Source organism: Bufo gargarizans, chromosome 9 (genome assembly GCF_014858855.1).
Source record: "Bufo gargarizans isolate SCDJY-AF-19 chromosome 9, ASM1485885v1, whole genome shotgun sequence".
Taxonomy (NCBI): domain Eukaryota; kingdom Metazoa; phylum Chordata; class Amphibia; order Anura; family Bufonidae; genus Bufo; species Bufo gargarizans.
Genome location: NC_058088.1, coordinates 22,788,959 through 22,802,300, shown reverse-complemented (window position 1 = coordinate 22,802,300; position 13,342 = coordinate 22,788,959). Strand labels below are relative to the sequence as shown.

Below are 13,342 nucleotides of genomic sequence, written 5' to 3'. Positions count from 1 at the left end.
TCTCTCCTGTATATACCTGCAGTGTACACATCTCTCCTGTATATATCTGCAGTGCACACATCTCTCCTGTATATACCTGCAGTGCACACATCTCTCCTGTATATACCTGCAGTGCACACATCTCTCCTGTATATACCTGCAGTGTACACATCTCTCCTGTATATACCTGCAGTGTACTCATCTCTCCTGTATATACCTGCAGTGTACATATCTCTCCTGTATATACCTGCAGTGTACTCATCTCTCCTGTATATACCTGCAGTGTACACATCTCTCCTGTATATACCTGCAGTGCACACATCTCTCCTGTATATACCTGCAGTGTACACATCTCTCCTGTATATACCTGCAGTGTACTCATCTCTCCTGTATATACCTGCAGTGTACACATCTCTCCTGTATATACCTGCAGTGTACTCATCTCTCCTGTATATACCTGCAGTGTACACATCTCTCCTGTATATACCTGCAGTGCACACATCTCTCCTGTATATACCTGCAGTGCACACATCTCTCCTGTATATACCTGCAGTGCACACATCTCTGCTGTATATCCCTGCAGTGCACACATCTCTCCTGTATATACCTGCAGTGCACACATCTCTCCTGTATATACCTGCAGTGCACACATCTCTCCTGTATATACCTGCAGTGTACATTTGGTGGTATACACTCGATGAATAAGGGAACAGTAGAAAAATCTTCTCTCATTTATTTATTGCAATCGCCAATCACAGTTTAGAAAACATCTTGTAAGTGCGGGGGACGCAGGTGACTCCAGGTGGCACTAGATGTGGATGTTCCCTGAGGGGGCGTTCTCTGGGCGGGGGGGTCACAAGTGCAGTTTCCAGAAGGGCAGGAGTCTGTACAGCACTAGGGCGTAGTGGCTGTTATGACGTATAAGGTGCCTAATACATGAGACATCCAGAGACAGAAAGAGAGTGCTGCGTGAGACTGACGGAGAGAGACATACAGAAACAGAGAGGAATGAGACAGCCAGGGAAGAGACTTTCCGAAAGAGAGGTGTAAGAAAAGAGGCCACACAGTGTATTGACAGCTATGTAGACAAGAGACTGCCTACACGCCTGAGGGGGGTGGTCAGATCGTGGCATGATGTCTCTATTTGTATAACAGGTGCACCCGGCTTCCGTCACAGCTGTTCCTGCCCAGTTTGTCACCCCCTTCAGCCACCAGGCACCTGGCAAGAGGGAGTCCAGGCTGATAGAGAGATGAGACCGCCCCGGAGGAGTTAGGGTAGTGATTGTCGGAGCAATTTTCCCGTGCGGTCACTGACTGTTTCCTGCGAGAGCGCAACTGCTGCCGCAATTCCATAACCCGCTCTTCTTTCTATACGAGAGGGAAAGGGCAAGAGTGAGACAGATCTGAAGGTGGTAGACAATGCAGAAAAGCTTAAAACTCCTCTTAAAATGCCTAATTTTCACACATTAGCACAGCGGAGGTTGTCACAGCCCCACCCCTTTCCTATCAACACCCCTTCATGGGCTCTCCTTAAGGATAGAACATCAGGAACACAGAAAATAGACCTTTGTTTCTCGATTTCGCACAAGGTGAAGACCACGCCTGTTCATTTAAACTAATAGGACATAAGAACATCTCCCTCTTGGGACCACCCTCTAAGAGCCAGAATGGAGAGCCACTTTGTATTACATGAATGGCCATTCATCTCAACCGCCGCGGGGAAAATGCCCGTCTGGCCGCAGCCTCCCCTGGTAAAATCAGCTGTATGCCGGAGATGCTGGGAACATCTCAGATGAGATTACTGGTGTGACAAAACCAAGCTGACTGGTTTCCCGATTGTAGATGTAAACAGGTGTGTTTCCATATACTGACAGCAAGCAGAGATCTTGAAAAGGTGAGGAATTAAAATATCGTACTAAGTTTAATAAAACCACAACATGATAACCATATAAAACCCAGAAGGTCACCTCAGCGATGATCCGGCCCAGCTCCTGGTTCTCTCTCTCCAGCAGTCGCGATTTCTCCTCCTCGTTATTATTGGTGGACGATCCCGTCTTCAGAGTGTCCTGCTGCTCCGACTGCCACTCCCCTCTAGTGATGAGACGTCTCATCTGCCGGGAACAAGGACGTCAAGACTGAGGGACCTCCCCAAACTGCTAGTAAGGATTTTGTAAAATGTCCTTGTGTACTGTAGTCTGAACGTCACCCTTCACTGAAATAAGGGGCCAAAATCGGCAAAATAGCCCCTACCCCTCCTCCACCCGTAGGCCCTATGCATCCTATTAGGTACCACTCTCTCGGCATCCGCCAAACCCAGATTTATCCATCAGACTGCTAAATATGTGAAACTTGACTACACTTCAGAGACCATGATTCCACTGCTCAGCCAGTAAACAGGTGCTTTGCATCCCTCCAGCTCCTTCTTGGCATTGAGTATGATGCTGCTCAACCACAAAAGCCCATTTCATGACGCTTCTGACCCACACTTCTTGTGCTGATGCCCTCCGGCTGTGTAGTAAGTGATACAACAGAGGATAGGCAATTTGTGCCACGTTTTTCAAAACTCTCAGATCGTTTGCAGTGACCCAGTGGATCACTGCTAAAGAGTTAATTTCGTACTAAGAAATAAAACAAAACGTTGCGATTTACTGCCTAAGCACTCTAACGTTACAGGGGTTTTCCAGAAGTTTTATACTGATGACCTATCCTCTGGATCAGTCATCAGTATCTGACAGGTGAGGATCTGAAACCTGTGACACCCACTGATCAGCTATTTGAGAAAGCATCGGCGCTCGGCCTTCTCCAGCTTTTCCTAGGCCATGTGAGGACACGTTCATCGATCATATGGCCTAGGAGCAGCTTAGCCCCATTGAAGTGAAGGGGGCCGAGCACGATACCACCACAGCCACTATACAATGTACGGCGCTGTGCTTGGTGAGCACTGGTATCTCCTCAAACAGCTGATCGGCGGGGGTCCCGGGTGTCAGACCCCCACCGATCAGATACTGATGATCTATTCAGAGGATAGATCATCAGTGTAAAACTCCCTTTAAAATAATTTTATTTTACTGGAGTATTGTGAATCCCAAATGATTATTTATGGGCAACATATAGTTAAATGGTAGTCTTTGTAGTGCAGTTGCCTGGGTGATGGGCTACTCCTACCCCTGGTTAGAGAGTTCCTAGTAAGCAGAGCTAGAGTCAAGACGTGCTTTTGTGAATTGCTGTAAAGTAGGCCTTAGGAGAAGCTACTGTAACGCCCCAGAGTGGCATTACCACTTCTGCACCCCGCTACTGTCTTCATTGGTTAACCTCATGTCATCATGTGTATTTATGTCAGGTCCTAAACACTGTGCATATTATTTCTTGTAACTGTTATTGTTCATGTAATTTACCTGGTTCACCAGAAGGTGGCAGCAAGCATGGCAGAGCTACATTTACAGAGGATGGAACCCTTCTTTCCATTCTAACCCTCCCTCTAATGAGGGGAGGGACTAGTTAGTTAGAGGTCAGTTGCAGTTACCCCCTACTAGGGAAAGGAAACAGGTGCACGTCCCTGTTGGACATGCCTTGCGTAAGCCAGCCAGAGCACCTTCAGCTCTGCTGGATGTGGAGGCCACTGCTTGGAGCCTCTGAAGCCAGGAGCAGAGTTTCCTGGATTAAGCTAGAGTCAGACTACAAAGAGAGAAGTTGCAGCAGACAGCTAAAGCCAAGTTATTCAGTCAGCCTGTCAGCACAGCAGAGCCAGAGAGTAACTGATGTTGCAGAGTTGAGTTTGTTTGCCTGCCAGAGTTGATGCTAAAGCCTGCTGGGAACCAAGACAAAGCCTGGGACTGTTGGAGAAACGTTTATTTAAAGGGAACCTGTCACCGGGATTTTGTGTATAGAGCTGAGGACATGGGTTGCTAGATGGCCGCTAGCACATCCACAATACCCAGTCCCCATAGCTCTGTGTGCTTTTATTGTGTAAAAAAAAGCCGATTTTATACATATGAAAATTAACTTGAGATGAGTCCTGTCCCTGAGATGTGTCCTGTCCCTGAGATGAGTCCTGTCCCTGAGATGAGTCCTGTCCCTGAGATGAGTCCTGTCCCTGAGATGAGTCCTGTCCCTGAGAAGGGTCAGGGACAGGACTCATCTCAGGTTAATTTGCATATGTATAAAATCGGCTTTTTTTACACAATAAAAGCACAGAGAGCTATGGGGACTGGGTATTGTGGATGTGCTAGCGGCCATCTAGCAGCCCATGTCCTCAGCTCTATACACAAAATCCCGGTGACAGGTTCCCTTTAAATAAAGCTGTTATTAAACTTCATCCCAAGGTCTGGACTCAATCATTTCATCACCCCCTTCATCAACAACCCCCCTTTCATTGCTTCGGGGCCAACGCCTGGAGTCCAGCATATCCAGATAGGAGCACCGTGACACGTGCACCAACATTAAGGGACATTTAGGCCACCCTACACCACTCTGGCATTCCTACACCTGGATACCATCCACAGTATCACTAAAAGGGGCCCTGTGCCCTTGTTGCTTCATTGCAACTGGCATCACAAAACAAGTGTGACTACTCTTAAAGGGCCCACTACACTACCAATGAAAAGCAGTTAAAATAGAACCCTGTACTCCCAGACAGAAAGGAAGCCTGAAATACATACAGAAGGTTTAGAAATAGCAAGACAGTAAGGTAATGCTTGTTTATGTCAAAGGACTTCTGCTTCTCTCCCTGACAACTGTCCACCATCTAAGGCACCCTGACTTCCACCAGGCTGGAGACCCCCAAATGTCCAAGGTGTGCCCCAATGGGTATGCCCTCCCTTCATTGTACGGGCCAGGCAATGCCAGGGTGAGGACTGCCACCATGACTAACTACTACCCCTAGTGTTGCTTCCACCATTCCCATTATCCATGCTACCATCCTTCCCGGGCCTGCTGCACCTTCACTTCACAATGATAGGTGACCAGGGCAGACCTAGGACCTGAGGCATCCTATGGCAGAGCCTACTTCTAGTACTTGTCTGTGGAGCTGACATGGCTGTGTGCTTGATTGTTCTGCTTCTCTATCTAGTCGCGCTGACGTTTTTCCCTAGAATGCACCCGTATCCTTCACAGTACACAAAAGGACTGCTTGGATTTATGGACATCAGGATTTATATGACAGCAATAAACCAAGAGTTAAATGCGGCTGACGGGAGATCAAATGATATTGTCAGGAGCAGGGGAGCGCGATGCGCGCGGCGCTGCCTCACTCCTGTACCATCGATCCACAGCTCACAGCAATCCTCCTGTGGCTTCCTGGCATCACGCTCCAAACCGCTTGTCTGGCCGAGCGATAAGTGAGGTGTAACTATAGATCCGTACTGCGGGCACCAAACCTAATCACTGCAGGAGAGCGCCCATCTCCTTATACCACCATGGCAGTGACTCGGGCGCTCTGTTGTCTTCATATTCTGTTCAGAGTTATCTCGATCACATGCATGGTGACAGCAGCTTATGGATACCTCTAGTGCAGTGGTGCCCAACCATTTTTCGTCTGAGGGCCGCACTAGACTTGGTATAAATTTCGCGGGCCGGAACCAGGTAGCTTTGCCAGAAAGAAATGCAAACGCTATGAGGGGGCACGTGTGAGCATTACTACTGTGAAGAGGGCACATATCTGGCATAACTACTGTGAGGGGGCACATATCAGGGTATAACTACTGTGAGGAGGGTACATATCAGGGCATAACTACTGTGAGGGGGCACGAGTGAGCATTACTACTGAGGGGGCACATATCTGGGCATAACTACTGTGAGGAGGGCACATATCAGGGCATAACTACTGTGAGGAGGGCACATATCAGGGCATAACTACTGTGAAGAGGGCACATATCTGGGCATAACTACTGTGAGGGGGCACATATCTGGGCATAACTACTGTGAGGGGGCATGTGTGAGCATTACATCTGTGAAGAGGGCACATATCTTGGCATTATAACTGTGAGGGGGCACATATCTGGGCATAACTACTGTGAGGGGGCATGTGTGAGCATTACGTCTGTGAAGAGGGCACATATCTTGGCATTATTACTGTGAGGGGGCACATATCTGGGCATGACTACTGTGAGGGGGCATGTGTGAGCATTACTACTGTGAAGAGCGCACATATCTTGGCATTATTACTTTGAGGGGGCACATATCTGGGCATGACTACTGTGAGGGGGCATGTGTGAGCATTACTACTGTGAAGAGCGCACATATCTTGGCATTATTACTTTGAGGGGGCACATATCTGGGCATGACTACAGTGAGGGGGCATGTGATGTATACATGTGTGTAATGTATGTAGTGCAGTATGTGATGATCACACACTGCACTACATACATTACACACATGTATACATCACATACTGGGCTGTCACCTTCTTCTGCAGGTCTACCTTGATGTCTGGTCTTTAGGCTTCAGTCAGATCCTCCACCGCCATGCTTGCGCCGTGTGCCCGACACCACCAGGAGCTGGCCCCTCCTCCTTTCATCTCCCGCCGGCTTCTCCTACAGCAGGGCGCTCTATCGCTCCAGTGCCCGCCCAATCTTAACAATCAGGGGCGTAGCTAGAAATGACTGGGCCCCATAGCAGAAAAAATTATGGGCCCCCCCTCCCGGATCTCCCACCCCCACATACCTATCGGACCTCCCACCCCTTCCAGAGCTCCCACCCAAACACCCCTCCAGGACCTCCCACCCCAACATCCCCACAGCCCTCCCTAGATCCCCCTTCAGTGTCGTCCACAGACATCCCCCCTTTAGTGTCGTCCACAGACAAACCCCCCCTTCAGTGTCATCCACAGACATCCCCCCCTTCAGTGTTGTCCACAGACATCCCCCCTTCAGTGTCGTCCACAGACATCCCACCTTCAGTGCCGTCCACAGATATTCCCCCTTCAGTGCCGTCCACAGATATCCCCCTTCAGTGCCATCCACAGATATCCCCCCTTCAGTGCCGTCCACAGATATCCCCCTCCTTCAGTGCCGTCCACAGATATCCCCCCTTCAGTGCCGTCCACAGATATCCCCCCTTCAGTGCCGTCCACAGATATCCCCCCTTCAGTGCCGTCCACAGATATCCCCCTTCAGTGCCATCCACAGATATCCCCCCTTCAGTGCCGTCCACAGATATCCCCCTCCTTCAGTGCCGTCCACAGATATCCCCCCTTCAGTGCCGTCCACAGATATCCCCCCTTCAGTGCCGTCCACAGATATCCCCCCTTCAGTGCCGTCCACAGATATCCCCCTTCAGTGCCATCCACAGATATCCCCCCTTCAGTGCCGTCCACAGATATCCCCCTCCTTCAGTGCCGTCCACAGATATCCCCCCTTCAGTGTCGTCCACAGATATCCCCCCTTCAGTGCCGTCCACAGATATCCCCCTTCAGTGCCATCCACAGATATCCCCCCTTCAGTGCCGTCCACAGATATCCCCCTCCTTCAGTGCCGTCCACAGATATCCCCCCTTCAGTGCCGTCCACAGATATCCCCCCTTCAGTGCCGTCCACAGATATCCCCCCTTCAGTGCCGTCCACAGATATCCCCCTTCAGTGCCGTCCACAGATATCCCCCCTTCAGTGCCGTCCACAGATATCCCCCCTTCAGTGCCGTCCACAGATATCCCCCCTTCAGTGCCGTCCACAGATATCCCCCCCTTCAGTGCCGTCCACAGATATCCCCCCTTCAGTGCCGTCCACAGATATCCCCCCTTCAGTGCCGTCCACAGATATCCCCCCCTTCAGTGCCGTCCACAGATATCCCCCCCTTCAGTGCCGTCCACAGATATCCCCCCCTTCAGTGCCGTCCACAGATATCCCCCCCTTCAGTGCCGTCCACAGATATCCCCCCCTTCAGTGCCGTCCACAGATATCCCTCTTCAGTGCCGTCCACAGATATCCCCCTTCAGTGCCGTCCACAGATATCCCCCCCTTCAGTGCCGTCCACAGATATCCCCCCTTCAGTGCCGTCCACAGATCCCCCTTAAGTGCTGTCCACAGATATCCCCCCTTCAGTTCTGTCCACAGATATCCCCCCTTCAGTGCCGTCCACAGATATCCCCCCCTTCAGTGCTGTCCACAGATATCCCCCCCTTCAGTGCTGTCCAGAGATATCCCCCCTTCAGTGTCCTCCACAGATATTCCCCCCTTCAGTGTCCTCCACAGATCCCCCCCTTCAGTGTCCTCCACAGATATCCCCCCCACCCAGAGCCCCTTCCTAGCTAATTTATTCACTGCACTTGCCTCTGAAATTGAAGAGAAACGCCGCCGTAATCTCGCACAGGCGCACTGGCAGAGGCCAGGAAGATGGAGCATGCGCACTACGATGCCTCTGCCAGTGCGCCTGTGCGAGATTACGGCGGCGCTTCTCTTCAATTTCAGAGGCAAGTGCAGTGAATAAATTAGCTAGGAGGCGGGGCTAGGTGGAGATATTGCAGGCGCAGGCAGCATCGCTTTGCTGCCTGTGCCGTTCGCAGCGCGGGTCGCATGACACGGCTTCGCGGGCCGCATTTGGCCCGCGGGCCGTAGGTTGGGCATCCAGGATGACAAATAGCTTTTTGCCTAGATTTGCAGCCCTTTCCTAAATCTTCACTTGTGTGTCAGTCTGCACTGTAGCTCTGGAATTGTATTCATGACTCAGGAGGAACAGAGCTAGTCACTCACATGTAGAAACTTATGTTCTACTATGCTGCTGTGTTGTGGGAAGACAGGTGAAGAAACGATATAAAAGTATTACATTTTAAATAAATGACATTACTTATCTTGTACTGAACCAATGCATGCACAAAGTAACTTTACCAGCAGAACAGTGAGTGCAGCTCTGGAGTATAATACAGAATGTAACTCAGGATCAGTACAGGATAAGTAATGTAATATATGTGCACAGTGACTGCACCAGCAGAATAGTGAGTGCAGCTCTGGAGTATAATACAGGATGTAACTCAGGATGAGTACAGGATAAGTAATGTAATGTATGTACACAGTGACTGCACCAGCAGAATAGTGAGTGCAGCTCTGGAGTATAATACAGGATGTAATTCAGGATCAGTACAGGATAAGTAATGTATGTACACAGTGACTGCACCAGCAGAATAGTGAGTGCAGCCCTGGAGTATAATACAGGATGTAACTCAGGATCAGTACAGGATAAGTAATGTAATGTATGTACACAGTGACTGCACCAGCAGAATAGTGAGTGCAGCTCTGGAGTATAATACAGGATGTAACTCAGGATCAGTACAGGATAAGTAACGTAATGTAGGTACACAGTGACTCCACCAGCAGAATAGTGAGTGCAGCTCTGGAGTATAATACAGGATGTAACCTGAGATAGTAAAATTTATAATTTTAGAAAAGTTAAAAGCTTCCTCACCTTAGGAACAAATAATACAACTAGAGTAATATAGGCTGAAAAGACAATAGCCAGAGAAGAGAATGCAAAGGAGGCGTCTTGTTGACTGCTGAGGATCATGGTTACTGGTGCAGTGATCAGACACAAGACCTGCAGAATTACATGATAAGACAGGATTAAAACATCCAGCATTTATGAGGGTTTCATTCAGTAATATGTGTTGGATCACAACATGGCCCAAGAACAAGCAGATTTCTCATGGACCACAGTCTTGGTGAGACATCTGAAAACTTCATAAGGCCACCGACTTCATCTTCAGAAGATATAGCATTTAATATAACGCATTCAAAAATTTACAAAAACGTTCAACATTTCTGTTGTTTGTCAACAAAAGAACAACTCATCGAGCTTTAAACAAAGAGATTTGTGAAGTAAGAAAACAGGATGAGCAATGTTTAGACTAATGCGAGAGGCTGAAAAGTGAGCGGATTAAGAACCCTTGAGTGATACACAAGGAAGTGCAGCACAATGAGGGAGATTTTTTGGGGAGGACGATTTCACCCATGTGTCTTGACATACACAATATATATATAGTAAGGCTTTGTGGAGCTTAATATTCTCCAATCTTGGTAACACAACCCACATTCTTCCCTCTCCGCAGAACGTTAAATATGCAATTTTCGGGTGGATTGATTTTTTTTTAATTCTTTTATTTATGGATTGATTTCTCAACAATCCTTGTGTCGCTCGGTTATCTCTCCGTCTTTTTTCCACTCACCAACAACTTGGGGTCAGCTCATTTTTAATCCCATTTTCTTAGAAGACAGTAAACAGCATTCCACTTGACTCTTAAGACTCCTCATGTCCTTGTTCACAATACTCACGGCAACATTGTATATGGCCATCCCCACCGCACGGTGGTCATTGATTTTCTCAGTGGAGACGCTCTTTGTCTCGTACGCTAGAAAAATACCAAGTAAGAGCAGGAGACCCTTGGAGCCATACACAATACCTAAGAGCAGGAGAGAAAAGCAGGTGAGATGCGTTACATTTACAAGAGATGCAGAACCTGAGATATTGAGAAGATGAAAAGCAAAGCATAGAAGACAACTCGATAACGTCACACAATGCAATGACACATCCAAGCTTAGTTCATGTCCATCATGTCCCACAGCCTGAACGTTGTGTCACACCTGATCATCTTGTATGGGTGGTGGAGGAATGTTGGTGATGCTGTTCTGTAGCCCTCATATTAATCTATGTTGATGTTCCTATGTCCACATAACCTGCCCGGAGAGTACTCTGATATACTCACCGAGCCATGTGTTCATCTTTACAGAACTGCAGTGCTCCAGCTGAGGCAGTATGAGGACATCAAGGTCTCCACGAGGTTCCTCTTTAGTGAACTCCTAGAATGGACCAAAAAGAATTAGATGAAGGTACTGTATTCTCAGAGACTTCTTCAAACATGTCTTTGGAAGGTACCAGTTCTCTTTGCGGAGATCCAGCTTGTGGAGAAAGTCTTACAGGCAATTCTTCATGGGAAAAGTGGGCAAATGAGCTCTTCTCTAGAAGGAAGAAAACTGTCTCTCTAGTGACACCTATAGGTAGCCACCCTGTAAATAAACAGGCGACATACAGGCTAGATACCTAAAGGTGGCACTGAAGAGACTGGTTTTTTCGTTCTGAAGAAGAGTCAATTTACATTTTTAAAGTGATTGTTCGCTCCTGGGGACCTTTTCTAAAAACCCATCGCTAGAGTGGCTGGACCCATAGTGGTAATAATATTCACCTGATCCCCACCGCTGGGTTCTGGCTCCATCGCTGCCCTGCATGGCTCTGCAGGTGCCAGGTCTCCATGCATCAACATCTGTTTTCATGCAGGTCACATAAATGCTGCAGCCAGTCATTGGAACCGGTGACCTGACGCATTGGTGACACTTGACCTCTGTGGCCAGTCATTGCCTGCAGCGGTCATGTGAACTGCGTCAAACGGGAATTTAACTTGAGGAGAATGAGCACCAGGGATCAGGTAAGTATGATTACCACTGCAGGTCCGGCTATGCTGGGGGTCCATAGAAAAGTTCCCCAGGGGTGAACAACCCCATTAATGTTGGGAATTTTCTACAATGGGAATCACGCTCTTTATTGATTATTGGCCAATCTCTACATCTATGGTTGGCCCATCTCAATGGGGTTTGCAGACTTCCATCAAAAACCATCTCAGTCAGATGTATAAAACTGATATTCCTCCCAGCGTTGGACGGTATCTCCTATACGTGTTTTCTGCAGCAGTCACTGCTAGGAGAATATAGTATTGTGTGGCACCCATTCACATGAATGACCAAGCTTGTAATACAGGGCATGTGAAAAGGGTTGCATTTCATAGTCTCACCTCAATGGTACGCTGCAGGGGATCCACTATTTGCCAGATGCCAAAGGTTATTACATCCAGGCCCAAGAGCAATCCAACTGTGCTATACAGTTTCCAGGGCTCCAGTGTCTGTGACTGCTGTTAATAGAAAGTATAAGAAAGTATAAGCATAAAGCATAGGAATAAAGTCTGCATGACACCTAGAGGACACACACACGTGATATCAGGCCATGTAATGTCCCAAAGTCCTGATTGTCCTGTCCCTCATTTACATGACCTAGTAAAGACTGAATTAAGTGAACAATGGACCTGATGGAATAAGCGGGGTTGGAGACTCTCTCTACGCAGGGGAGGAACAAAATGACCTAATTTGTCTCAATTTTGGATCTGGGATGGTAAGCAACCACTATTCGTATCCTCCGTCGTATTATAAATCTCTAGGACTGGTAGTCAAAGATGGGTGAGAAGGATGTGTCCTCCTTGCCAAATCTATCACTTACTCAGAAGCCATCTCAAAAGCCTTCAGGTCTTTTCTCAGGAATCTGACTTATCATATTAGAGCCATTAGTTATTTAATAGGGCTGGCTTATTATCTCAGAACATGTAGATGTTAACTCAGAGCTCTGACTTATTATCTCAGAGCCTTTGGCTATTTATTTATAAAACCGCCCTACATCAGAGTCTTTAGTAATTAATCCATATTGTATTATCTCATAGTCCTAAGACATTAGGCCACTGCTCTGCCTTATTATTTCAAAGCCTTTAGATATTTTGTCAAGAATTTCACCTATCATATCAGAGCCATTAGTTATTATTTAATAGAGCTGACTTATTATCTCAGAGCCCTTATGTTAACGCAGAGCTCTGACTTATTATCTCAGAGCCCTTATGTTAACGCAGAGCTCTGACTTATTATCTCAGAGCCCTTATGTTAACTCAGAGCTCTGACTTATTATCTCAGAGCCCTTATGTTAACTCAGAGCTCTGACTTATTATCTCAGAGCCCTTATGTTAACTCAGAGCTCTGACTTATTATCTCAGAGCCCTTATGTTAACTCAGAGCTCTGACTTATTATCTCAGAGCCCTTATGTTAACTCAGAGCTCTGACTTATTATCTCAGAGCCCTTATGTTAACTCAGAGCTCTGACTTATTATCTCAGAGCCCTTATGTTAACTCAGAGCTCTGACTTATTATCTCAGAGCCCTTATGGTAACGCAGAGCTCTGACTTATTATCTCAGAGCCCTTATGTTAACGCAGAGCTCTGACTTATTATCTCAGAGCCCTTATGTTAACTCAGAGCTCTGACTTATTATCTCAGAGCCCCTATGTTAACTCAGAGCTCTGACTTATTATCTCAGAGCCCTTATGTTAACCCAGAGCTCTGACTTATTATCTCAGAGCCCTTATGTTAACGCAGAGCTCTGACTTATTATCTCAGAGCCCTTATGTTAACTCAAAACTCTGACTTATTATCTCAGAGCCCTTATGTTAACGCAGAGCTCTGACTTATTATCTCAGAGCCCTTATGTTAACGCAGAGCTCTGACTTATTATCTCAGAGCCCTTATGTTAACGCAGAGCTCTGACTTATTATCTCAGAGCCCTTATGTTAACGC

The 13,342-nt window shown here is 47.5% G+C and overlaps 1 protein-coding gene across 2 annotated transcripts in view; it reads right to left on the bottom strand.

Moving 5' to 3' along the window:
* Positions 1–707: 707 nt before the first annotated feature.
* GABBR1 (gamma-aminobutyric acid type B receptor subunit 1) overlaps positions 708–13,342 on the bottom strand; it is a 122,826-nt gene continuing 110,191 nt past the window's right edge. For both annotated transcript variants that reach the window (XM_044306091.1, XM_044306092.1), the window contains 6 exons: positions 11,746–11,862; positions 10,666–10,759; positions 10,235–10,362; positions 9,372–9,500; positions 1,947–2,090; positions 708–1,347 (listed from right to left, as the gene is read on the bottom strand). In XM_044306091.1, the coding sequence (XP_044162026.1) occupies positions 1,120–1,347; positions 1,947–2,090; positions 9,372–9,500; positions 10,235–10,362; positions 10,666–10,759; positions 11,746–11,862 (840 nt within the window). In that variant the 3' untranslated portion in view covers positions 708–1,119. The remainder of the gene's footprint in view (positions 1,348–1,946; positions 2,091–9,371; positions 9,501–10,234; positions 10,363–10,665; positions 10,760–11,745; positions 11,863–13,342) is intronic.